Below are 25,492 nucleotides of genomic sequence, written 5' to 3'. Positions count from 1 at the left end.
GCTTTTACTCCCCATGCCCCTGGTAGCTGGGCTGGCCTCAGACTCCGAGGCATGGGGAAAAACCCACCCACACTCATTCATCCATCTGTCCATCCACCCACCGCCAAACCCCAGCATAGGAAGTGGGAAGGAAGGAGGGAGGGAGGGAGGGAGGGATGGAGGGGATGCGGGGGCCATGGCCGCTGGCCCCACTCACCGTGACGGCAGCCCCATGGTCCCGCCTTGCCCGGCTCGCTGGCGGGTCTAAGGTTCACTGATCTCCGGTTGCCTCTCACCTTTGACACTGCTCCCTGGGAGCCGCCGGGTGGTTTCGCTTTTATCTGCCCTGGGAGCAGAGAGGCTTGGGCAGCCAGACGGGGCTGTCGCCCCTACCCCACGGACTGGAGGACCCCGAGGAGAGCAAGGCTTCGGGAAGGTAAAGGCATCCTCCGCTGGGGGATTACCCGCAGGGCAGGCCCCAGCCCCGACCCACCATCTCCCATCCCATCTCCGAGGTGCCTTTCCCAGACGAGCTCCCGGGACTCTCATCCTCCCACCGGGAAGTGGCCCTGTATCCCAGCAGCAAAGGGGCATCCACCGGTGAGGGCGGCACCACCCTCAGCAGCTCCCTGCCCAAGAGAAGAGATTTTAGGCAGGCTTAGGAAGCCTTCTGCCCTACCCCCATCCTCTCAGGCAGCGGCTGCAAAGGTCTTAGCAGAGCGCTTGGTCTCACCCACAGCCCAGAGCAGTCTCTGTTTATGGCTGCCTTATTTCCCCAACCTGCTCTGGCTGCACAGTGAATGACCCTTATTCTCTTCCCCTTAGCTTTGAGGAGGGCTGATTGTGTTGAGAAATCTGTGTAAATCTAACAGTATTTATGCATTAAGTCTCTGTGGTTGGGATTTTCGCATCCCCTGGTAACCCTGGCTTAAATGAACTTTCCAAGCAGCCACGCTCCTACACCAGCACTGCTGAGAACTTCAGCCGGTAGGAGGAGGCTCCTAAAAGCAGAGGAGTGCTTTGGACTGAATACTAGACAAGTTAATGGGGGAGGTAGGTGCATGACTACTATCGGGGGGGAAAAAAAGAAATCTGAATCTGAAAGAACTTAAAGCATTGTGTCTAAAAATTGCAGGGCTAGATACTGCAGGCTTATGTGGGTAGCACCGGGGTCCTGTTTTTTCCAAGTAGCTGATTAGCTGTGGTTCTTGTTCACTGCTTGCACCCCTGCAGAAACGCAGCAAATGTCTTTAATGGTTTTAGGATCTTCTTAGAGCTTGTGGTTTAGACAAGCTTAGACATCAGTTAGACATCATTAAACATCATTAATTTTCCAGGAAGTTAGTCTTAAATAACACTTCTCAGTAGCTCCATCCCCAAAGGTATGCATTTCTTTTCTTTTTTTACTGTTTTCCTTTGGAAACAAAAGGCTTATCCCCTGACCATAAATATACCATGATCCCCCCAGTTAAAAATACTGCAGAGATACCAATTTACTGAGTGGCAAAAGCCAAGCCCTTGCTGTTGCATTCCAGCACAAATATCTACCACCTCATGTTTCCGTTTTTTTATTAGAAGTGTTTATGCCCATAAAACAGGAGTTTGAAAGGATGCTTTGTAGATAAAGTCCACTTTTCTGCTAATTATAAACAACTGAGTCACCCTCATAAACAGATTTGTCAGGCTCCTTCTTGGAAACAGTGAGGGCAGGCGGTTCAAGTGCAGTGTCACTGATCTGGGGCCGCTGCCGCCATACCCGGCAAACAGATTACCTTTAAGTTGGTTTACATTAAACCAGTGGGCTGCATAGGGGAAGCTGGTTAATGCTGGTCGGAGCTGCCTCCGCACCATGTACACACCCATTGCCCACGGGAAGGAGAGAGGAGACATGGAGACGGGGGACAGGGGTGTCTGGCCGAGAACACAATTTCCTGGGTGCAGCGATGCTTAATCCTCAATTAGGGAGTGAGAAATGATCTGCATTGTGGCCGCTTTGGTACTCACCTTCTAGGTAAGTGTAAGATCAAGCAAGCCGGCCCCAAATATCTGCTGCTAGACACAGCTCTCAGAAAATATTAAGCTGTATCTGGAGACTAAACCTGCCAACAAGATTTTTACAGTCAATGGAAGAGAAATGTTTGTCTAGACTAATCTCCAGCTCTTTATAGTGAATCTGAGCAGGTTCAGCTTTCTCTGCCCCTTGGCGTGGCCTCTAGGCACGAGGACAGGACTTGTAACACCTCGACTGTTCCCCAGGCTGCTTCCTAAATTGCTGAGTTATTCTTTACTAGGATCAAAGTAAAAATCCCCCAAATCCAGCATCTAAGCAGCCCCAGTTCAGGTTACACCTCAGCCTTTCAAAGCCTGCATGGTAAAATTTGCTAAATCCATTTTGCACAGAAGCATTGGTGACTTCTTCGGAGTTTTGAGTTTGCAGTGAGATAAATCAAACTTATTCTAGTTATGCCAACAGAAGCTTTCTGGCATGCAGGTGCACTCTGCTGGGGCTTAACTCGCAGAAATCAGATGGAAAGTTGCTTTAAAGGTTTCTCCTGGGTATGTTCAGTCAGTCAGCCCCAGACCAGGGAAGTCAGGGAGGTTTCCAGATGAAGAATGAGTTTCCTCTGCCTCATTGGCAGCGCAGGCTGAAGGAACAGGGATGCTGTGTGCTGTGAGGCAGCAGCACCCTTATCCACACCTGGAGCAGGCATCGGTAACTCTGCCAGAGCAGCATCCTGGAGTTGCAGAGCTGACTGTAACCCTCAGCTGGGTCTCGCCGACAGGCTCTTCCCCAGGGCAGAGAGCAGCCACAGAAGGGTGACTACCAGCCACATGCGATGTCCAGAGAGCTTTATCCCACAGTCCCTTAGCCAGTGAGCACAGGGTTTTACTCTGTACACTCCTTTTTCAACAAAAAAAGGAAAAAGAAGAGAGTTTCCTCTAAATCCTACTTTCCATTGAATCAAAACAAAGCCACTTGTTTTGCTTCCTTGCTGTTCTCCTCGGGTGGAAAGGGAGATTCACCTCTTGCCTCTTAACACAGAAAAGAAATGGTTTCAAATGAGCTTTGGAAAAATTCCCCATCTCTAATAGGTGCTTGCTAGCATGAGAAGTTTGCAAGGAAGCTTCTATCATTGCAGTAATTCTCAGGTGAGCTTTGTTCCAGCATCAATACAGCCTTCTAGGGTTAAACAGAGAGCAGCAAAGTGAAATAATCAGAAACTGAATTTAACAAACATAGACAACCTTGGGTGTTTTTCATGCAGCTTCTTGCTTCCCTAGAGAGTTTTATGGCATGTCACTTACGGCAGCTGACGTAACTGCCCAGAAAGGGCAGCAGTCTTATCTCCAGGCCTACAAAGAGGCAAACGTGTGTAATTAATACCACAAAGAGCACCCTTATTCTGTGCCACAGAGTTTGTCTTTTTCCTGCTTAAAAAAATATAACCCACACTTAACTAGCTGTTCTGCACAAATTACAATGCCGCCCTTTATCGCTGGGCTGTACAAGCTAGGGGAGAAGATTTTACCCCTGGTTTTTAAGGGGATGAAAGCCCATCTCACCGAGCAGAAAAACGACCTGCATCTAAAGATACAGACCCAGGTTCAGCCAGCACCGAGGAACGCTCTTAATGACAGCTTGCTTTGATAACAGCTCAGGGAAGGGAAAAGAATTAAAGGTCTGGAGCCTGCCAGATTGCAGGGGGAAGACAGGCAAAATAAAGGAGACAGGTGGGATGAGCAGCATGCAGGAACAAGAGGCTTTTGTCAGACAAGGGAGCTGCAGAGACCTTCCTAGGCTAGGAACTACCTTGCTACTGCCGCTGTCAGGTGTCTTTATAAAAGTATTTCTTGCTCACCTGCAAGTTCTGCATGCCGAACTCCTGCAAGCCCCAGGTAGAAACTGGAGTAATTGCACCAAATCTTCATTATAAGTCTTGCAGGTCTCTGCTTTCTGGCTGACCAGGGCTTTCTTCAAAAGCACATGGAGGGAAGCACCACACGCCAGCAGTGTTCACCCCAGCATGCAATAGCAGTGAGAGTGTCAGGACACACAGGCATGGACAAGCAGCAGGACACTAACGTTTTAGTATCCTTCAGAAGGCTCCTCTGCTGCCTTTGGGTATTAGAAGATCAGACCTATATAGAAGGCATATCCCATCTCTGCACACAGCAGGTACAGGCTTGCTGGTGGTGTATTTCCCCTTTGCTGCTGTGTATGAGGTGGGATAAACGCATGCAAGGTCATCTCATGTCCTTCTCCTGCTCAGTTTGACACCCCATTAACCTTCATCTTCAGACTCTGCATGAACCTCCCTCTCTCCTGCATAGCTCTCCACGTGAGCTGAGTAATTTTAGAGGAGGAGCTCTGCAAGGAGGAGCCAGGGCAAAGCTTTGGCTAGCTGCAAGACAGTGTTATTCACCACCCTTCACTGACAGCTCCCACTGACAGCGGGGCAGCGTCACTTCCTTGAGCTCAAGGCTGGTAGAAGGGGACACGTGCCACCCAGGAGGGCTCACACCGACCATCCTCTTCCCAGAGTATGGCCAACGCTCTGCAGCGGCTCTCTTCAAGTCAGGTTTGAGACGACCACCTTTATTTTGGGCCATGCTCCCCCACTGTCCTGGGTCACTGTGCAGCGTAGCTCCACCCTGAGTGATGCAGAGTCACACTCTGTGGTGCACCGGTCATGAGGGCATGAGACTTCATGGGCTTGGTCTGCCTGGGGTTTCTTAATCCACAGTGGAAGAGCATGTGCCATCTGCTTTGTGTGCTGCTGTCCTCAAGGGTGCTTGAGTCAGGTCCTCTCACTTCTGCTTTTTCACCTTGGTGAGCAACATGCTGACTTGAAGCGTTGCTGCCATAAAGCCCATCAGCTCTTGGGGTGCCCAGCCATCCCCTGGGCAATGTCTTTAGCAAACTGGTAGCAGCATCACCTCCATGCCTGAGTTGACCTCCAACATGAGTTAGGCTCTCCCGGTATAACTTCTAACCAAGACCCACAATAAGCATGGAACATCAGGCCAAGCTCTTCACTAGAACTTTGGGGAAGGAGGCATGCTCAAGAGCAAGGCACACCCATAAGTGATGTCCCTCTGCCATTAACTTTCTCCAGCATGTCCTCTCTTTAAAGGAGATGCACCCAATCCAATCTCCTTGTCTACATCCAAGAAAGCCTCTTGCATCAAGTTTCTTCCTAAAGATCTCCACCCTCTGGTCACAACTGACAGTGGCAGATGATTTAATTCAGGATATTAATGGTTTTGTTCTAGCCTATTTTGAGGTTCAACCCCATCTTCCCTGCTGCCACCAGTCAGGAGTTGATGCAGGAGGCTCAGCTGACAGACCTGGGATCACTGCAGATGTGTTTTGAATGGAGTTGGTTTCCTTGCAGGGCACGGCAGAGAAAGCAATGTCAGACACCTCCCTGGAGGGTATTCGTCCCACCTACATCTACAAGGTGGTTCTGCTGGGGAACACATCAGTGGGAAAGTCAAGCCTGGCCTACCGATACGTGAAAAATGACTTCAAGGAGTCGCTGCCAACTGTGGGATGTGAGTGAATGGCTTCAATAGCTTGATGGCTCTGGACAAGAGACCAGGCCTGATGCCCTTCCTTGCAGTGGGGTGGGATGCAGGAAAACAGGTTGGTATATCCTGCAGTAGCACAGACCCACTTTTGAACATGATACGGATTTGCCCCAGAGCCAGACTTCCCCTATCGCTGTCACCTTCAGATCTCTGCAGCCCATTTTCCTCAGCACCAGGCTGTAAGCAAAGCCTCATCCCAATTGCACAGGTTTGGTTTAACACTGCTTTTCGGAGGCAGAAGAGCAGTGAAATGAGTGAAACCTGGGGTCCAAACTGTGTGGCCCCATCTGCCCTATGCATCCTTGGTCCTGTGCTGCCCTCACAGATATTCAGACACTCCAGGAGAGTCTCTCCTGTATACGTGCTGCCCCAGCCTCAATGTCCCGCTGGAGCAAGGAGGTTCTGGCTGGGGTGCAGGTGAGTGGGACAGCCCAGGAGGCGGTGGCCAGCTGCAGCAGGACCTCCCCAGCACTGCCCAATGGTAGGCTCGCAGCAGTGCCTTGTTCCTCCAGCCTGCCTGCAGAGACAAGAGTGCTGACCTCCCCACACCCTGGCCAGGTTGCAAACTGAACACTGTGCCCCACTGGCAAAAGGGAGAGCGTCTGCCCCTGCACGTCCTGTCCTTACAAGCCATGCTGAACAACCCACGTCTGAAGGCAGGCCATGTGCACGCTCGTGCTTTGATTAAAACCATCTGGAGAGCTGTGAGAGCCCTGCACCCTCTATAACCTCCCTTGGGCCAACATACCTGCTGGGGCCAAGCTGCCTCCCCTGTACGTTCGCATCAGCACAGCTTCCTACAGCACCTAGACATTACAGATGTTCATTTTACCTGATATACCTGGGTTTTGCCCTAATAAGGCACATCAGGCACAGAGGTTGTGGTCCCACCTGGAGCCTAAAGAGCTAGCTGGTGGAAGAAAGCAAGGCTATGCAGAGCTGCTCCCCTTGTCCCTCTGCCTTGCCTCATGCTGGTCCACAAGCAGCCATCTGCTCCCCTGGGAGCAGGGATGGAGGCTCCCCTCCAGTGGGAGCCCTTTTCAGTGGATATCCCTATTCACAGCTATCACAGGTCTGACCCACCAGCAAGGTGGAGGTGGCTCTCTATCTGGGAGCTATTCTGCAAAGCTCGGAGCTATTCTGCAAAGCTCAGAGCTATCTGACATCAAAACTGGTGTGCATCCACCAAATCTGCTGCCAGGAAGGGCTCCTAGCCTGCCACAGGCTACCCTGCCTTGCAGCACACCACCCCATCAACAGTGCCAGTGCTTATGAGAAACCCGTCCCAATTTTGTGCATTAGAGTGTTGTTACTGGCCCTCAGGATGGGTTTGACCTCATGGCAGCAGATCTGAGCTTTCTGCTCTTGCTGCAAGCGAACATGCACCCTGCATCTTGCTTGCAGGCTCCTTCTTCACACAGATGCTCAACCTGGAGGTAGCCACTGTCAAGTTTGAGATCTGGGACACAGCAGGCCAGGAGAAGTACCAAAGCGTCTGCCACCTCTATTACCGGGGCGCCCACGCTGCTCTCCTCGTTTACGACATCACTAACAAGGTAAGGCAGGGGATGCTGATCCTGTCTGTGCCAAAACTATGCCATGCTGCAGCAGCACTTGCGGGGCAGAGGTGTCCAGATGATGGTGTTTGTCCTTGCTAGAGCAGAAAGCAGTACACAAGCACCGCCTGCAAAGATGAATGTCCCACCTGGGACATGCCGGGGGCCATCCATGCAGGACTACGCTACCACCCCAGGGGCGATTTCTGCTACCATGCAGAAAAAGCACATCCCATCCAAGTCTGATTTATCCCTAAAGGTGTTTCAGGGCCAGTGACCTGTTTCCCTGAGAGAGAGGGCAATCAAAGGCTCCCCACCACGTCTCTTTCACTCCCTTTAGTTTGGTACCACCCATCCAGCTTTGCTATGCCCGAAGCAAAGGGATTAAATCAAAACCAGATCACTGGGTGGTTTTGTCTCCATCTCTCCAGGAAACACTCAACAGAGCAAAGCTGTGGCTGAGGGACCTGGAGAAGGAATTCCTTCCCGATGAAATAGTCATCGCTTTGGTGGGCAACAAGATGGACCTTGCTGCTGAGCGAGAAGTTGCCACCGAGGTGAGTGCCTGTGGTGAGCTCCCAGGCCCCCTCATCACCCCCTCACCAGCAAGCACTGGGATATGTCCTAGTAAAGCTGGGAATATAAAAGGCTTTCAGACAGCTCTGAAGTCCCTGTACAGTTATTGACCTACCATGAAATGCCACCGTAACCGAACAAGCAGCCCCAGAGGGGGCTGAAGAAATAACTCTGCTTGTTTTCACCTAGGAGGGGGAAGAGTTTGCAAGGACCAAAGGCCTCTTGTTCATGGAGACATCTGCAAAATCCAACCACCAAGTAAATGATATCTTTATGGCCATAGGTGAGTTGTGCAATGGCTCTAGGTGAAAGCAGAGGCGGGTGAACCACAGGCCCCAAACCTCTGCTTTTAGGCCTGCAAACACCTTCCCTCCACCAAGGCTGACCCCCTTCATTGCTCATGCGTGCCACCAAGGTCTGCCTCCCTGCTGATCCAGCCTGTGCCGCATCTGGCGGCTTCAAGGGTCATAGCCACAGCAGTCTGTGTTTTCAGTGCAACCTGTCACACCTCTTAGGGCAAAAGGACAGACAGATGGATTTCAAGCCCTCACCCAAAGCCACAGTTTTCTTCTGCTCCAGTACCTAAGCTAGGTGTAATAGCATCCCCAGTGTAGCTGTTTGGTAGAGATCTAACACTGTTACCATGGGACAGTACCGGTGGCTGTCGGTGGGTCCCCTGGGGTGGGACAGGACAGCCATTGCATCCCACCCCACCAGGAGGAGAAATGAGCCCTTTCTCACCTTTTGTTTCTTTCTAGCCCAAGAGCTCCTGCAGCGGGAACAACAGAAGGTGTCTGCCTCATCCCTGCACGGGAGGTCAACAGTCAACCTGGAGGAGAGCAGGGCAAGGATGGGATGCTGCCAGCTCTGAGGACGGGCAGCTCTGGATGTCAGCTGTGGCTGGATGAGGTCTCCCAGAGGAGCAATGACAAAGCAGGGGGGACACAGAAGTGCAGGGGCAGCTCAGCCCGACCACCCTCCCCCTCAGAGAGAGGTCAGAGTCCATCCTGGGGGCACTAGCACTGGCTTCATCCAAGAAGTAAAGCACAGGGGTTTCTTCCACCACCTTTCTGCTTCCAGAGAGGAGTGCGACCCACCAGCACTGCTGCCATTGGCCCTGACTGGTGACATCCCCTGCCCCAGCTGCACGTTAGCAAATCTGTGTCCCTTCTCATCTGAAAAGGGAGAGCTTAACTTTCTGGAGCGAAACAGATGCATCCTGGTGGCTTTACACCGAGGTTGCAAATAAAGAGAATATTGCCCTAAAGGTGTTATTCTTTATTTCTGACCTGGATGTCAGCCTGCAGGTGGGGACCACAGGAGGCCTGGAGGTAGCAGGGACTGGAGCTGGTGCTCCCCTCACCCTGCTGGCCCCCACCTGACCCATTACAGGAGTCACAGCCCATCCTTGGGAGAAACTACTGATTTAATGCCGATATAAGAGGTCTGGGGGCAGAGCAGGGCCAAAGCAAATGCCAAGCATCGCAGTAGCCCATGCCTTGCAGGGCCTCCTGTTTGTGCATTATGAAAAACACTGCAGGAGCATGCCTTGGCTAGAAGAGGGAAAAAAACCCAAACACCTGGGCTGTCTCCAAAAGCATGCCGATGCCCAGCAAAGCTGGGGTGTGTCAGGCTCAGGGAATATGTTGCCCTTTCTGGGAGCGCTGCACCAACACTGGCATGGCCACGGGCAAAGAGCAGCACCACTCACCCTGTCTGCAGGGCAACATAACCACTGAGTTTTTTGGACATACCCTGACATCGATGCCAGCCCATGGGGTAACCACCGAGTTTTTTAGGCACGCCCTGACGTCAGTGCCAGCCCGTGGGGCAAGGCTTAGCTGGGCTGAGCTCAGCCACAAGGCAGCAGACACCCTTGAAGATGTTCCCCATGGAGAGGAGGGGACCACAGCAGCCTTTGCCCAGGTTTGCCAGGTCAGCTCCCCACTGAGGGCCCCCCTAGCGCCCCACACCAGCCGGGGACACCCACCTGCTGATGCTTCCCTAGGGTTGAGCCAGCCTGGAGCAGGACAAGGGCTCCTTCTCAGCAAGAAGGCAGATTTGCTGCCTCCTCTTGCCTAAATCCCATGTTAGGGGAGCTGGGAGACATCGGGTGCTAATTGTCACTCATCCCTTTATCTGCCCCCTCACCTCCCAAGATTAACCCTTTCCTCCCAAACAGCCCTAGACCCTCAATGGTGGGCCAGGAGCTATGGACAGGGATGCTGAGGGTCACCCTTTTTGGTGGCCCCTCTCGCCCCTGAACTGGAGAGGGGGTAAAAATGCTCTGGCCTGGGGACACAGATCGCGAGGGGATGTATGGGGCATGCAGTGTGACAGACAGGGCTCCATGTGCTTCCCCAAGTGGTTCTGACCCAGGCGATGGAAATGAGGTGGCTGTTTCTGACCCTGATGCCATGGAAATGAAGGTGTCGGGGGCACCCATGGGTGCCGTCATGTTGCTGGGACCCCAGGGGATGCACCTGGGAAAGGGGGGCCTCGAGGGCTTATTTTTAGGGTGTTTTTTTGAGGTATGGGGGGATAAACGTGCCTTGCAGAGAGGGAAGCCCTGCTGCACTGCATGCACTGCCAGGGCAAGCTGCAAAATTGTGGCAAGACCAGCAATTTTTGGGGTTCCCCCGACCCTGCCCCCCTGCATCCCCCCCACGCTGTGTTTCGGAGCAGAGAGGCTGGGACACGGGGATGAGAAGAGAAGGGCTTTTATTGTCGGCTTCAGCTCAGGGGCTCCGCTCCTCCCGGGGGGGCTGGGGGTGCGGGCGGGGGGGGACACAGGCTTGCTGCCGGCTGCCCCCCCCAGGATGGGTGCCCTCACCCAGGGCTCGCCGCCGCCCAAACCGCCCCACCGGCCTGATCCCGCGCCCCGTGTACCAGGAGGGGTCGATGTCCTGGTCTGCAAGGCAAAAGCCAAGGAGCCGTCAGGGGGTGATGAGGGGGGGACACGGAGATGAGACAGGGCATTGCACCCATGGGTGGGGGGGATGACGAACCCCAGGGGAGTGGGAAAGGAGCTGGGCGGGGGATAAAAGGTGTTGCAAAGGCTGTTTCAAATCAAATCTTTGCTTCTGCATAGTGACACCACCACTCCCCCCCCCGCCACCCCCCAAATGCAGCTGAGTCTGGGGATAAAGAGGGGGCTGGAGGCGGTGAGTTGACTGGGGGGAATCCCTTACTCCTGCTCTCCTTACTCCTGATTTCCATGGAGTGCTCGTGGATGCGGCTGTGGGAGACAGGCAGGGTCAGGCAGGTGAGCAGCAGGCACAGGAGGCAGGCAGCTCCCAACTTCATCCCTGGCACGTCTCTGGCTGTGGCGGCTTGGCCTCAAAGCCTCCTGGCCTCGGCGCTTCCCGCTGGTGCCACGAAGACGGCAGCCTCTGACGCGGCTGCAGGAGCGAGAGGATTTGGCCGTCGCAGAGACACCCTGCTTGGGTTAAATGCTTGCAGGGTGAGCCCCCCATCAGGAGGGGAATCCTGCGATGGAGGGGATGGGGTGACTATTGCTGCTGCCATGGGACTGCATTTCCCATCACAGCATCCCTGGGCCAGCTGCGATGCAAGGGCACGGGGCATCTTGATCAAAACCTGGGGGTTTTGCTGGGGCTGATACCTCTGGGGAAAATCTCCCCTGCAAACATGAGTTGTACAAACTTCTTGTTAAATAAAATAGGTTTTTGTCCTAGCCTAGCGCCTTAGGCCAGACCTGGCATTGCCCTTTCTGGCTGGGACCCCCAGAGTGCCTGCGGTGACAGGACCCTGCAGCCCAGGAGACAGGGAGAGGGTCCAGTGCTGAAACACAGGGCTGGAGGCACAAATGGGTTTTGCTGCTGGGTGATGGATCGACCACGGCCACCTCTGCACCCTTGGCACCCACCCCTGCAGCTGGCCGCTGAAATGATAACCCAGGAGCACCCTGTAATGTGCTTTATGGTGCTGAGGCAATGAGTGGCACCATGCAGGGCGGGCTGAGCGATGGGCTGGATTTCTGCAGCCACCTGCAACGAGGGAGCGCAGCGAGGGGCAGAAGCCAGAGAGCCAGGTTAAGCATGACACGGTGGGGACGCAGCAGCGGCTTTATTACAAGGCACTTTTGCAAAGGAGAAGTTTGCAGCATGCCAGGCAGGAGCCAGTCTGAGCTCCTGAGAGCTCAGGTTTGCTGCAGCTGCCGACTTTATACAACCCCCTTTTGGAAACCTCCCAGCCGTCTGGACAGACACAAAGGCACGCACACGCAGGCAAAGCAGTGCTTGGGAAATTATCCAGCAACAAAAGCATCACAAGAAGGAGAGAAAAGCAGCACTCCCCGCCACCAGGGCTGCACTTACCACGGCACGGTGAGGCAAGGAGCCTGGCTGCCGTCCTGCTGAGCCGAGCGGACGCCGTCTGAGCCGGAGTCCCCTCTGGTTGCCGTTTTTATGGCTGGTTTCATGCTGATGTCAGAGGCGAGCCCTGGCAGGGACTGAGCTTGGGGCATCTCCCCTCCCCGCCATCCTTTCTCATCAAATCAGCACAGGGTTTTTCATGACTCAGAAGGGACCAGCATTTTGTCTTCTGCTGGCCAAGGCAGAGAGTTTGGAATATGTTAATCCCTGTCCTTGACCCGGCAAAGTTTTCTGCTCCATCACTGTGCTCACAGGGAGCTCGTCACCCAAAACCCACTTCAGAGGGTCAGTGGGTGATGCCACCCCGAATGCTGTGCCTGTGCATTGGGGTCCCACTGCCACAAACCAGCTCCACCGCAGGGGTTATGGCGGGTGCCACCACCCTTCACCTTCAAACCACCCCCCAAAAGCTGCTTTAAGGAGATCAGAAAATTAAACGTGGAGAAGAGGGGAAGGCGACTGGCCAGGGCTCATGGACTGGCAGGAACAGGCTCATCCCTGTGGCATGGGGCTTCAAACCTCCCATTTTTTAAATGGGTAAACCACGATCAGGTAAAGATTTCTGATGATGTTTGTTCTGCCAGATGCGACGCTGGAGGAGCCAGCTTGGGTCCCCAGCACGGGGGCCTCGTTGGGGTCTGAACACATGTCCACCTCCAGGCAAAACTGGAATTATTGGGACCTTGAGGGTCCTGTGTTGGCAGGGTGGTGAAGACACCATCACTGGTGGGGTGTGGGCAGGGGCCCCATGCGGGGCTGGCAGTGCCCTGGGACAGATCTCCACCTCACGCCACTGTCAGCACCAATGCCCAAGCACAGCCAGTGTTGGGGGACAGTCATGGGAGCAGTGCGGGACAGAGGGTGCCAGCTGTGGAGGGGCATCAAAGGCAGGGAAAGGGATGAAGAGAGGAGAAAAAAAACCCCAGACTCTGGGCTCAGCAGGGCTCTCTCCATCCCAAGGTTGTTGCTATTATTTAATACAGATTTAAAGCATTCCCTTGACATTGTGGGCTTCTGTTTCAGGCTGCTTCGCCTCCCAGATTTGCTCCTGGGTTTCTATGCAAGTTGGAGCAGTGAGTTTCAGGGTCAGCCCCCTCCTTAGCCCCACGCTGCGCATCCCCTTTGCCCGCCTGGCCTCACTGCTGAGTACCACTGACCCACGCTCATCCCATGCACAGCTCCATGACCAGCATCTGACAAGTCGTATTTCCATCCCATTCACCACCATCTCCCCGCATTCTGCTTTGGTGCCACTGCTTCAGCTCCTGTCTGCTTTCATATGCCTAGTTTTAAAGTGAGGCGAGCACCAGCTGGTTAAAGGAGAGGACAGGGAGAGAAAGGAGTCTTCACTCAAGTGAGCTGAAAGAACAGACACTGCAAAACAGGTCCTAGGTTCTGGACAAAAAGTTGGTTTTATTGCATGATTTAGTGTACATATATATATATATAATCTCTACACAGGCAGATGTGGCAGGAACCTGGCAAATAACAATGCGGGTGACTGCAGCCTGAATGATGCCTTAGTTTGCACTGCTGAGGACGAGGCGAGGACATCTTCAGAGGGTCAAATGTCCAAGTGGTTGCGTGGAAGGACTTGAGTTACAGCTGAAACCAGGTACAGCAAGAGGTGCTGTTGGGGGGAAGGCTGAACCCTGACACCAGAAAGGTGGGTGCAAACCCATAGCATTGCCCAGATTTTGGTGGAGCTCCCTTCTGCCAGCCAAGGAGCTGCCATCCTAGTGCCGAGGCCAGCTGAGCAGCACGAGATGCACCCGGCAATGCCGCACTGTCTGGGAGTTTCTACAACAGCAGTGGTTTGCACTTACCCTTCTGAACTTCAGATCGGAAGGATTTCATTTTAAAATAAGAAACTGGTTTTGTTTCCAGCTGGAAAACCCAGACTATGGATGTACAAGACTGCTCTGGGATGACTGCGGGACCAATTTCTAGGCAGTTAGCAGCCTCTACTACTACCAAAGCCAAATGTACATGTTACTTGCATGAGAATTCACACTACTGCTCATAATTAAAGTGGTTTTAGTTCAGATGCACAGGAGTGGCCTAAAATGGTCCAGTCTGACTGGTCATCAATGGGAAACTGCCAGCATCAGTCTGACATCCCCACTGTGGCTGCAGTGATCCTCCCTGTATCACCCACTGCGGAGGGAGGGAGGTGGGGGCTATGAAGGACAGGGACCAGTGGGTATTGAGCAAAATTTTTTAACATGAACCTCCTCCAAAGTTTCCTGCAAGAGAAAGCAACCCCCTGCCCATCCTGATGTCCGGCGCACGGGTACGGCACCAGGCACTGATACACCAGGGTCAGTGGACGTGGAAAATTAAATGTTGGAGGAAAACAAACAGTTTGGGCTTTCTGGGGGAGGGCATTACCAATGCTGCTGTTACCTGGCAGAAGCCCAGGGCCACCACAGCCCCCAAAGGTCATCCCCTCCAAAGGACAGGATGGTCCTACCAGGTCCTACAATCCCATCATCAGGGACAGGGGAGATGCTCATCCACAAAGCACCTCTTGCCCTGAGCAGAGCAGGGAAAGCCTCCAGAAAAGCACCTACGCTCTGCTTGCTGGAGTCCTTCTGAACTTGTTGGTATAACCTTGCAGGGAGAGGGGACATCTTCGAGAGCCGGAAAAAACAATCCAATCCCCAACAAGCCCTCCAGCCTTTCTTCCACCTTTCTTGCCACTGCTTCCTGCAAGCCTCACCTCACTCATGTCCGCAGATGGTCACAGCTGCTTCAGGCACAGTAGCAAGAAGCCTTAGTGGGTGTTTGCATAGCTTCATGCAAAGATCTGTTGGCCAAGTGCTCCCTGGGAGGGAGCCAACGCTGCTCTCACCCTGCTTTGCTGCTCGGTGAAGGGAAGCAATGCTCCAAGGGACATCACAAGGAGTTGGGACCAGTGCTGGGATGTGAATCCCAGCCTGGGATGCCCAAGTCCCTGCTCTACCTAGGATACCCCAAGGGCATCTTGTGCCTGCCGTCAGCTCCTGTCCCTGCTCGGCACCAACCTTGAAGAGCGCAGGGAGAGGCTCTGACAGCGATGCAATGACTGTGGCAGATGACACTGGCCTTTTGTGAAGGGCTGGGCCATGTCACTGCTCCCAGTCCCCACGCTGGAAAGCCACACTGACATCCAGCTCCCTCCGAGGAGGTCACTCCTGTTCTGCATCCCTCTGGTCCCCTTGGTTGACCTGGTACCAAAGAGCTGCCCAAAGCTGGTCTCATGCCTGCATCCTCCCATGAGAGCCCCTGGCCACATGTCCACGCCTCAGTGCCTCAATCCCAAGCAACCAGCAAGACCCCTGCCCATGGCCTCCAGCTTCCCTCCTTTCTGGGGTTTCAGGGAGAGATGGGCACAGGAGAAGTAAGAGCAAGCGTTGGGGGGAAAGTGGTGAGGCTTTGTGCTGAGGTCCTGTATCATCAGTGAAATGCAGTGGCAGGAGGGTCCCCCTCTCTTCAGGACAGGTGGGTCATCACAGGCTTCTGCAAGGCACCGGAGGGAGAAACCTCAGCTCACCACCATGCCCACACCACCCCGAGCCACCTCTGCCACCCCAGGTGACAAATCCAGCATGCTCCTTGTCCCCTCCACCTGCCACTGCAGGGAGCAAGGACCTGCCCCATCCCATGAACCACGTGGGCAGTGGGAATTCAAAGATGTACATCTTGTTTGGTCCACCCACCCCGGGGCTTATGACATCCCAGACCTCAGGGGGTGAAGCCCAGGTGTGCCTGCCCTCACTGGTCAGCATGGTGAGACCAATGCTGAGGGCCTGGGGCTCTGCTGGCCCTAGGGGAGCATGGGGAGGGACAGGTCCCTCTGCACAAGGCCAGGGAGGCAGGTCCCACATGGTGCCCAGGGCAGCCACCCTCCCAGGTGGCTGGGTTCGTACCGCAAAGAGCCGCTCCACCCTCCTGTTCTTCCCGTTGGGGTTTCTCTGTGTCAGGGAGCCGCGGTAAACAGACTTGCGGTCGAAGGAGTCATCAGGACCTGTCGTGAAAGAAGAGAGATGGGCAGCAGGTCCTCATTCACTTCACTAGAGGCTTCAGTTACCCACCAAGTCACTTGGGTTTTACTATCCCCCACTTACTGTGGTTTTAGATGCATGACTGCACTTCCCTCCCCAGGAGGGTGGTGGGAAGCCCTTTGACAACAGGGAGGCAAAAGCTGCTGCTACTCAGGTTTCCAGAGCGCTATGTGATCTGGGTCAGCCTGCCAGCGGTCAACTGCCAAGACCTCTGCTCTGGAAACCTCCATGGTATGGCAAAAGCCTAGGCCGTGAGAAGCTCTCACCCCCCAAGGCTTTGACACTCTTGACCTACTAAGTCATCTCCCCTTCTCTGCCATCAGCCTCTGCCAGCTGCACCTTTGCAGGCCCAACTTTGCAAGTCATTGACCTATGGGGAGGGTGGTCAGGAGACCGAGTCACCCCATCACCCAGCCCAGGCAGAGGGGATTAGGCTTGCCTGGTGACGTCCGTCCTGATTGCACATCCCTCTATCTCTTCGTGGGGCTGACGTGTCCCCTGGGCTGCCTTTATCTGCCTGCCCTTCGCAGGAAGGAGAGCAGATGACTCCTCCTCAGCACAAGAAGGGACCTTTCCACCTACCAGCCTCAGCTTGGGAAATGGGACTGTTAATTGTCCCCACGCATGGGGGAAACGCAATTCCTTCTCTGTATTAAATGATCTTTCCCTGCTTCATCTTCCATTATCTCCAAGAAGAGCCATTCTTTCTGCCTATCAGCTTATGAGGCCAGATAACAGAGAAATAGAAAAGTCATTTCCTAATGGGTCTCGCTGATACTGGTCAGGATGAAACGTTTCCAGTGATTGCCCCCTGCCACACAAGCTGCTGTGCCAAGTTTCAGGTCACCGTCTAATTCGAAGCACTCCAAAGCTGCCGTTTGTCATAGCTTGGCTGTGGAAGGCCTCTTGCCCCCCACCAGAGACCAGTGGCCGAGGCAGGTGGGCAACAGGGTCAAGGATACCTTCCCCAAGACGACCGAGCAAGGAAGAAATTTCTGTCAGAAGAGATGATGGGTTTAGGCGAGGCTTTGAGGTCTAACACTCAACAGGATGCCACAAACGAAGTAACGCAGATGCCTCCCTGGACTCTGGGGTGGCAGGAGCCCAGGCTGCAGAGAAAGTCCTGGTTCTTGGAGGACTAAGCCTGACCTCCACTCTCCCATTACTGTCCCCGATCCTGCCAGCTGCCTCCTCCTTTCTAAGTTATCCACCACAGGTTTTCCCTGTGGCTGTCCTAACAGGAGGCCATGAGCACAGGGAAGGGGACCCCCAATGCAGACACACAACTGGATGCAGAGAGAGAGGACCGAGTGTCCCCCAAAGTCCAGCCCATCCACCCACAGGTCCCCACCTCCCACGGGCAGAGCCGCGGTCCTTACCGGTGCTTTCGAGGGGACTGTTGAACTTCCTCCTGAACCCCTGCAGTCCAGGCATTGCCTGCAAGAGAAGGGGAGCAGCCTGCCGTGGGGAAGGGGATGGGAGGACAGAAGTCCTCTCCGAAGCCGCCACATCAGAAGCCACTCCCTGGAGACCCTGGTTGTCCCCAGGCTTAATGCCATGCCACATGCACACCAGAAAGGTGCACTAGCTGGCACAGATTAAACACAATACTCACTTTAACGTCATCCGAAGACTCCCCTGGACTGCTGCTGGCGGGACCAGGAGAGTGGAGGCAGGTAGCCTGCGGGCAGAGGAAGGGCAGAGGTTTCTCTGAGGGTGCAGAGGAGGCAGACCACTTGGTCTGCCTTTCTTTGCATTTTCACCTCTTTTGTTTAGCCTGGTCTCATCCCAAGGTGAGCAAAAGAGGCAGCACACTGCCATAGCAGCAACTCTGCCTGATTAACTGTGATTATAAAAATCAGTATGGGAACACAGGAGTTGAGTCCAGGCTGTGGTGCATGCAGCAGCCCTGAGGGCCCTCCCTGCAGCCCCAGGAAGAGCACTCCAAATAATAAATCCTCCCTTGTTGCATGTAAGGAATCAGCATTATCCCCCATCCTCAGTGAGACATCCACTCCTGGAGCGTTGGGGCAGAGTACCAGGCAGCGGGGATGGAGCTGGGCACAGCTCAGCAAGCCAGGCAGCCCTTCACAGCACCCAGGGATGGCAGCAATGACCCAGGGGACCACATACATCTCAGGGCTGGGACCTCTCACACCCACTGTCCTCCACGCTCACCTGCCTGCTCGACTTCTTCCTCGCCTTTTCCACCGACTTCACTGTCAGCCCTGCAGCGGACAGGGCTGCAATTCGAGATTCGATGTCCGATATCTTTAGAGGGAGGGAAAAAACATACAGATGGTGGCTGGAGGATCCATCACTGGCTTCGTTTGCCATCACTGGCTGGGGGCCTGGGCAAAGCAGCTCTCAGACGTAAGCCCTCACCTCACTCTCTGCCTGCTGCACCTGAGCGGCTGCCGAGGCCACTTTGTCCTCCAGCTCTGACAGCTCTGAGTCAGTAGTGCCGCTGTGCCGAGTCCCTTCCTCAAGCTCCTTCAGGGTCTTCTCGAGCCGGTAGGTCTTCCCAGCAGTCAGGTACACCTGAAATACAAGAAAAAAAACCCCACATTGCAGAATTAACCTCCCTGGAGTCCTCCTCTTCTGGTGTGACTGCAGCCCCTGATGCAACAGCTCCTACCACTATTTTATGACTGTCTTCTTGCCTTGCAGCACAGTAGCTCTGGCAGGGCTTTTCATCTCATTTCCTCCCTTCACTGGGCTTTTTGAGAGCAATTACCAACAGGGTGAAGTGGTAAAAGGCTCAATGGGAACACAGGAAGGACGAAAACTCGGTGACCTACTCGAGTAGCATCAGCATCTTTATGCCATGTGCTCAGAGAGGAGGCAGGTACCTGCAAACAAGGGCAGGCTGCTATGTCCCGTGGTGCCAGCAAGCTGGGAAGGAGATAGACTGACTCTCCAAATCCACTCAGGCTTTTTTAGGGGTGTATGTGCTGCTGGGTTCCTGGGAGTAGGGTCAGGATTTGGGAGTTTGGCCCTGGGCAGTTAACCAACCCAACCCCTGCAAAAGGCAGCTTTGCACAAGGACTACTCTGGACACATAGGAATGATCCTGGCCGAGAGCCCCAGCAAACACGTGTGTGAACAGAGCCCCGCGCAGCTGGTGAACCAGGTGGGGTGAACCAGGTGGGGTGAACCAGAGAGTGCTGGCTGGGGGCGCACAGTGGCTATGGGAAGCAATGTGTTAACTTTGCTGTCTAGATGAGAAGGGTAAAAGGACCTGACCCAATAAAACCACTGGTTTTGCTGTCACTTGTCTCCTCCTGGGCTGCTACAAGGATGCCAGTCCAAGCAAGGCAATTTAGGAGACATTAATATGTCTGTATGCAATCACATAAGGTGATCAGATGGGTTGTGGCCACTGTTTTGCTGATCCCAAAATCTTGGTACTGCTAATGCAACTCCTGCTCCTCCAGCCCTCTCCGCTTTTCCTGGGCTGGGTATTGTGCAAAACTGCCTGGCACACGCCCCCTGCATGCACTGAGGTACTGACGATCCACCCAAATCACAGCAACACTCCTCACATGCCATAGGTCTCACCGATCCCAGTGCAAACCCTGAGGCCGTAACAGATTGCAAACGTTTGCGAGTGCTATCCATCAAGCTGCTCAACCTGTGAGTCACAGGGACATAATTTGTTGTTGGGCCACCAAACTCTCCCAGCGTCCTCTGAGGCAGGTGGCATCCCTCCGACAGTGGCTAGCCAGCCATGACTCGGTTGGGGCCCCCTGAGGGAACGGCAGGATGAGCACGCAGCTCCTGGGGCCATCGTCTACCCACTGCTTCGCTCGTGCCCCACCGCTGACAGCAGCGGCACCAAGCCCAAAGTTCATGTCCTTCCAGGCCCCATCCTCTCTCCTGGGAGAGGGGGAACCTCAAAACATTCATGCAGTCCGCCCTCTTCGGGTGCATTTGGCCAGAAAGCAGCCAGACGGTGCTGTTTCCAAGTGCACTCTGCTCCCAACAGGTGCTTGCTTTATGTATAAGCTTTCCCTGATGAGAGGTGAACGACAGAGCATGTTTTAAAACCCTGCTCCCCATCGCAGGATGTTTCTGACAGCGAAACCCAACCACACGGATGGAGACACGACTCTTCACCCCATCTTTAAGCTGTTTCTTTGCAGCTTGGTAAACAGCACTGTGGATGCAATCCGTTTCCCACAGGGAATCGATTCATATGGGTTTACAGTAGCTAAAAAAATTGTTGGTGCTTCACACAGTCACACAAACCTAGCAGGGGATAATGCTGTAAACTTATCACCTCCACGAGCCCATCAGCCCCAGGCACAAGTCAGCCTTAGCAAACAGAGAGGTCATGCTATCCTCGTTTGTAAAAGCCTTGATGAAATGCTGGGGAGGAACCAAAGAGAAGAGGAACAAAAGCTTTTGCTGCAGCTGGAGCACAGGACTGCTGAAGTCCAGCAAAGTGATGCTACAGCAAGCTGGGGACCATGCTCATCCTGTCTCCCTGGCACTCACCCAGGGGGAACCAGGGACCGAGGCAAGAGGAGCCACAAGACAGAGCATCTGCACTTGCTGTTGTGCCATCTCCCTTGTAAGACAGCCCTGGCGACTGTTGGACAAGACCGGACTCTTTAATCCCTCTGTGGTGCCCATCCTTTTAATGCTGACCTACCCACTAACAAGAAATTTCGGGTGGGTTTCCTCTGTATTCCCACCCCCCGATACCCTCCTTGCTTGCAGAAAGCTCTTCTGAACCTTACGTTTTCTTCAAGCTCACGGTACGCTTCGGCCACCTCTTTCCCATCTCCCAGGCTGGGAAGCTGCCCTGCGGGGAGGGCACAGCTGCCATTGCGCTGGCTCTCTCCATGCAACGACTCACACACTGCTTTCTCCGTGGCGTTTATGGCTCTCAGTACTTTGGCTGTGATTTAACTCAAAGCCTGAGCCGCTGACCTCTGTGAACGCCCAGCACAGCCAAAGTGGAGGGTGGGAGGGGGAAAAAAAACAAGGACATTATTTTAACGTGGTGTACAAAACAGTGCAAGTGGGGGGTGAAAGGGGCATCAGACCTTCAGGAGCTGGAGAAAGATGGAGAAGTGATAATTAAAGGGCTTACACTGTTCCTGAAGGGCTCTCCACCGGAGACGGATGCGTGGCTAAAGCAGAGCTTTGATCTCAGCCTGTGCTTTCTGGAGGATGGCTGTGACAAAAGAAGTCATCTCAAAATGCTTGGAAAAGAGGTTATAGAGGGATGTGTTTCTCACTGGAAGCAGTGCCACCGGAGCTGTCTGACATCAGCAGCACCCAGCCACCTGAAGGCCACTCAGTTACTCAGCAGTTAAGGTCTAATTGCAGCATATTGCTTTACACTTCAGCAGGCCTGAGCATGGATGCAAATAACTCCTTAAGTTTCTGGCAAAAAAAAAAAACCCAGCCCATAAAATTATTGTATTGCCACACTGCCAGAACTTAGGACTAATGTCCCCTCTTCCAACCCCAAGGAGCACTGATGGCAATAATGCTCTTAAGTGCTCTCTTTTGCTTGATAAGGCACTAAGCACGTGTAAAAATACACTGAAGAAACTCATAATCTCTCTCTCAACTGATAATTCCCTAGAAACCAAGGAGATGGGAGTGATATATGCACTGGTGACAAACAGTTGTGTTTACAACTGCATGTATTTCCAGGCGAACCATCCTGCAGAGAACCAGCTAACTCAGTCCAGCTGATATTTTTATCCTTTTATGGTACCTTCATGGTACAGCACATTTTTTTTTTTTCACATTTTCCATTAGGAGCACCTGCTTTCATCACAGTGTTCCCCAGTTAGAAGAATTCCTCCTGACAGGAGAGAAGACACATAAAAACAAACTCAGAATCATGCAAAATCCAACTCTGGATCTGGTAGAAGTATAAGGAAAGTTGCTGTTAAAAAAATCCATGCTGACACAGCCTTTGACCAAGGCTGGTCCATCTACATCACTGCAGGCATTTCTAACTCAATACTGCACGAAGGTATTTGACACTTTGAGTGTTGTTGCGATGCAAAAAGCAGAATTTTTTTTCACTTCTCAGATTTGGTTTTGCTTGAGCTGTTGCAATGCAGCTGGGTCTCTCTTTGCTTAGGAGCTGTTGTGTATCTCCTGTGTTACCTGCCTGCACGACCCCACTAAGAGACAACAGCTGTACCTGTATCCTCCCTGCTCATAGCTGGGTTTTGGTCAAAGAAAGTAGCAGATCTGGAGAATCTGGGCTTCATTTTATGAGAATGAAGACACTTTTATTGATACCCCACTAATATCTCCCTGTTCCTCAGTGCAGGTCAGGGTTTGAGCCTCTGTCTGCTGCAGATCAGCAGCTTACACAGGAATTGTTACCTTGGCTTGGTGAGTTACCACTTATCCCCTGTGTTGCAATTAACTGGAAATGGTTACTAAGAAGATGCACATCATTCAACCGATGAGTGGTAGTTAAGTCTGGCTGCAGCCATCATCTAAAAGCAGTTTTCAGGAAAAAGGAGGCAGTGAAGGAGGGTTTCGGTAAGGATGCAGCACACTGCTGATCCAGTGTCAGTAAGAGCACAGCAAATGGTACCCAAAACCCTGAAGGAAGCTGTCCTGGGAATAGTCACTTGCTCTGATCCTGAGATTTTATGTAGAGCTGTGCAGAGACTCATACCTGAGACAGACTCCCTAAATGCACCACGTGAGTACACGCAGCCACACTCTCCAAGCCCAGCAGCAGCCAGGTTTTGCCTTGCGAGGCTGAGGAACAAAAGCACATTAAAGAGAGGCCTCATGGGACAACAAAAGGATCTGTAACCTCGGGTGAAATGAGCTTTGCAGGAGCGGAGAGGGGCAGCGCAGGCCCCGCTCGCTTCCTTCGCTGCCCTCGCCAGCAACGGATGTGTCAGAGCAAATGCATGCGTACCCCATCCACTGCCAAGGCAGAAGGGAGGGGATGAATAAATAAGCCATTAGAGACCCAACAAGGAATGCTGACCTCTCCATTTTGTGCTAATGGACCATTCTGGGAGGCTCTGCACAAATGGGGACACACAAGATCTCCCTTTCTTTCTGAGTCACCTGCGACGTCATCGGTTGCTCATCCCTGATGCTGTCACCCAGTCCTACCACCTCCGGGGCAAAAGGAGGGGGAAGCGGTCCGGAACCTCTGTCTGCTCTTGCTCTCCAGCCAGGGAAGCAATTCTCACCTGCAAGGCTGCACATAAATGAACGCCTCTCCAGCCCTGCCACGGGGATACAGGGGGGAAAAGCAGCTCTCCGAAATGCACTCAGCAGGCAGGGGGATAAATCAGAGCTGCAGTGGGCCACAGGGGTGAGGGACCCTCTGGGGTGATGGGAATGAGGCTGCATAGATGCTGTGATCCCTCCTCCTTTCCCTGACCCATGTCCCCATGGATCACCCACCACTGAGTAGGGGACAGGAGCCAGCACAGTGCTGTACGTACAGAAGAGGCTGACTCAGCAGAGCGAAAGTGGGACCAGGGATTTTGGGAGTACCTTGCCTAGCGCAGGAGCACTGACAGGCCTGGAAGAGACGTTTCAAGCTATAGCAGGTGTCTGACAAATGCTGCCAGTACTAAATCATCACCAAGCTCTCCTCCCACCCCAGGACTCTCTCCTCTGTAATGACATCCAGATCCTGAGACAACTTTTCTAAACAGATGTGGAGGTTGTGTACCTCTCCCTGACAGGCAGTAGCTTGCAAGACCTCTAAGAGACTTTACTTTTGACTTTTGGATGAGACTGGGAGAGCCTACAAGGACAAAGGTCCAGATCCAGCACCCTGGGACTTCCCTATCCCTTGATACCCTGTTTAAGCAGGCAGCTGATCCAGACAGCCCTGGGAGGCATCCAGGTGGATGTGTGGGACAGAAGAGTCGCATTATCACGGTGTAAGCCATAAACCACCGAGAGCAGAAGGAACCACAGATGGAGCCCAGAACAGTATGGGTGGGAGGACACAGATTACCTTTTGAGCATCTCTGGCCATGCCATCACTGGAGGAACTCATCTCTGGCTTCTTCACTCTCTTCTTTTCTTCACGCTCCTCTTCTTCAGAAGAGACGTCTTTGTCGCTGATGTTGCTAGCCAATTCTTCCAGCTTCCTCTTCAACTCCTCCTCCTCGGCATCAGGATCAAGTTGGGACTCTGGGGCTGGAGACTGAAGGAGCAGAAGAAGGGAGTTGTGTAAGAGTCTCCTGGGGTGGACAATGGGGCATGCCTGGGTCCAGACACGCTCACCAAAACTGGCTGGCAGAGGAGCTTGAGGAGTGCTACCACAGATGGACTTTGCAAAGGGGACTTCAAGCCCCCTCTCCACACCCATTTGCACAAGGGGCGGCCAGCCTGCCCAGGGGAGCGGCAGAGCCCAGCAAGCTGCACTCCAGCTTCATGCTGAGGAATACAAATGGTTGATCTAAAGAACCTCCCATCCATTTTCCCTATATGCAGAACTTGCTTGCTTTTCCCTGTGGAAAATTGCCTTTCCTCCCTGCTTAAAAAGGTGTGCATAGGGGATTTGTGGCCAAAAATCACCTTATTTTCATCAGGAATCACAGCGACCCAAAGAAATGTTCCACCAGGGTGAGGGAGGCAGCCACGGAACCTCTAGGTAATTTTATTTGCGATGAGAAAAGTTGCAGCAAATTTTCCTGCAGCATAGGTGGCATATTTCCACCCGGCCCTGTTATTAGGTGCAATTCATGGTAACTGCAGAAGAATCCTATTAAACTCCCAGGCGCTGGAAGGGATCTCCAGAAGTTACTGAACTCGCTGTCCCTTGCATTAAGACAGGAATACAATTATCTGTGTCATACCTGATGGGCTTTTGTCTAAGCTGTTCTTAATGACCTTGAACAACGGCACCCGCAGCAGGCAGTCTTTCTCCCAGGCAACCTATTCCTGGGCTCTGCTATCCTTTCTGCTAGAAAGCTTTTCTTAATAGTTAACCTCAACCTGTCCCACAGCACTTTAGACCCGTTGCCTCTACTCTGATCTGCCCTAGACATGGGAAGAAAGCATGGGAACCTGCAAATGTGCACATCTCCTACTCCCTTGGTCAGATTTACTGACAGAAACACCAAATCATGACAGGCATGGCCATCCCCATTACAAATTTTAGAAAAAAGAAGAAATTGCATTGTTTCATCTATGCCTAGGGGGCTTCTCTGTAATTATCACTGTCCGTTCTACTGAGCCATCAGCCGCCAGAGCACCTCATGGTGATGAGTTCACACGAAGGAAAAGAGCACATGGTCTAAAATTAGAAACCCAAAATCAATGTCGAGTGACCTAAGTATTCACAGAGTCTACATCACTGCCCAGGTTTAACTCA

At 53.2% G+C, this 25,492-nt stretch overlaps 3 protein-coding genes across 9 annotated transcripts in view; 1 reads left to right on the top strand and 2 right to left on the bottom strand.

Moving 5' to 3' along the window:
* Positions 1–314: 314 nt before the first annotated feature.
* RAB17 (RAB17, member RAS oncogene family) lies at positions 315–8,942 on the top strand. 2 transcript variants are annotated; one of them, XM_009462289.2, is made up of 6 exons: positions 315–415; positions 5,376–5,535; positions 6,976–7,127; positions 7,559–7,684; positions 7,893–7,986; positions 8,462–8,941. In XM_009462289.2, the coding sequence occupies exons 2-6, from the start codon at positions 5,394–5,396 to the stop codon at positions 8,572–8,574; spliced, it is 627 nt and encodes a 208-aa protein (XP_009460564.1). In that variant the 5' UTR covers positions 315–415; positions 5,376–5,393; the 3' UTR covers positions 8,575–8,941. The 2 variants fall into 2 exon arrangements, with proteins under 2 accessions (XP_009460564.1, XP_087588448.1); XM_087732322.1 differs by lacking the exon at positions 315–415 and adding an exon at positions 4,421–4,559 and having other exon boundaries at positions 8,462–8,942.
* A 1,499-nt stretch (positions 8,943–10,441) lies between these two features.
* PRLH (prolactin releasing hormone) lies at positions 10,442–11,009 on the bottom strand. Of its 2 annotated transcripts, none has more exons than XM_087734211.1 (2): positions 10,895–11,009; positions 10,442–10,614 (listed from the first exon to the last, which is right to left on the bottom strand). In XM_087734211.1, the coding sequence occupies exons 1-2, from the start codon at positions 11,007–11,009 to the stop codon at positions 10,442–10,444; spliced, it is 288 nt and encodes a 95-aa protein (XP_087590337.1). The 2 variants fall into 2 exon arrangements, with proteins under 2 accessions (XP_087590337.1, XP_087590338.1); XM_087734212.1 differs by having other exon boundaries at positions 10,910–11,009.
* Positions 11,010–13,489: 2,480 nt separating this feature from the next.
* Positions 13,490–25,492, bottom strand: part of MLPH (melanophilin) — a 28,806-nt gene continuing 16,803 nt past the window's right edge. For all 5 annotated transcript variants that reach the window (XM_087731600.1, XM_087731597.1, XM_087731598.1 and 2 more), the window contains 7 exons: positions 24,128–24,319; positions 18,532–18,687; positions 18,325–18,417; positions 17,762–17,827; positions 17,526–17,583; positions 16,012–16,109; positions 13,490–15,601 (listed from right to left, as the gene is read on the bottom strand). In XM_087731600.1, coding sequence (XP_087587726.1) covers positions 15,575–15,601; positions 16,012–16,109; positions 17,526–17,583; positions 17,762–17,827; positions 18,325–18,417; positions 18,532–18,687; positions 24,128–24,319 — 690 coding nt within the window. In that variant the 3' untranslated portion in view covers positions 13,490–15,574. The remainder of the gene's footprint in view (positions 15,602–16,011; positions 16,110–17,525; positions 17,584–17,761; positions 17,828–18,324; positions 18,418–18,531; positions 18,688–24,127; positions 24,320–25,492) is intronic.

The sequence above is a fragment of the Nipponia nippon genome, unplaced genomic scaffold, assembly GCF_047370975.1.
Source record: "Nipponia nippon isolate SJK-2023a ecotype South Korea unplaced genomic scaffold, ASM4737097v1 scaffold_5, whole genome shotgun sequence".
Lineage (NCBI taxonomy): Eukaryota > Metazoa > Chordata > Aves > Pelecaniformes > Threskiornithidae > Nipponia > Nipponia nippon.
This window is presented reverse-complemented; position numbering and strand designations above follow the sequence as displayed.

Coding starts and splice junctions, on each gene's coding strand:
- RAB17 (XM_087732322.1), top strand. CDS start 4,524: ATGGCCAACGCTCTGCAGCGGCTCTCTTCAAGTCAG. Junction 4,560..5,375: donor AGCGGCTCTCTTCAAGTCAG/GTTTGAGACGAC, acceptor GTTTCCTTGCAG/GGCACGGCAGAGAAAGCAAT. Junction 7,987..8,461: donor TGATATCTTTATGGCCATAG/GTGAGTTGTGCA, acceptor GTTTCTTTCTAG/CCCAAGAGCTCCTGCAGCGG.
- PRLH (XM_087734211.1), bottom strand. CDS start 11,009: ATGAAGTTGGGAGCTGCCTGCCTCCTGTGCCTGCTGCTCACCTGCCTG. Junction 10,615..10,894: donor CAGGAGTAAGGAGAGCAGGA/GTAAGGGATTCC, acceptor TTTGCCTTGCAG/ACCAGGACATCGACCCCTCC.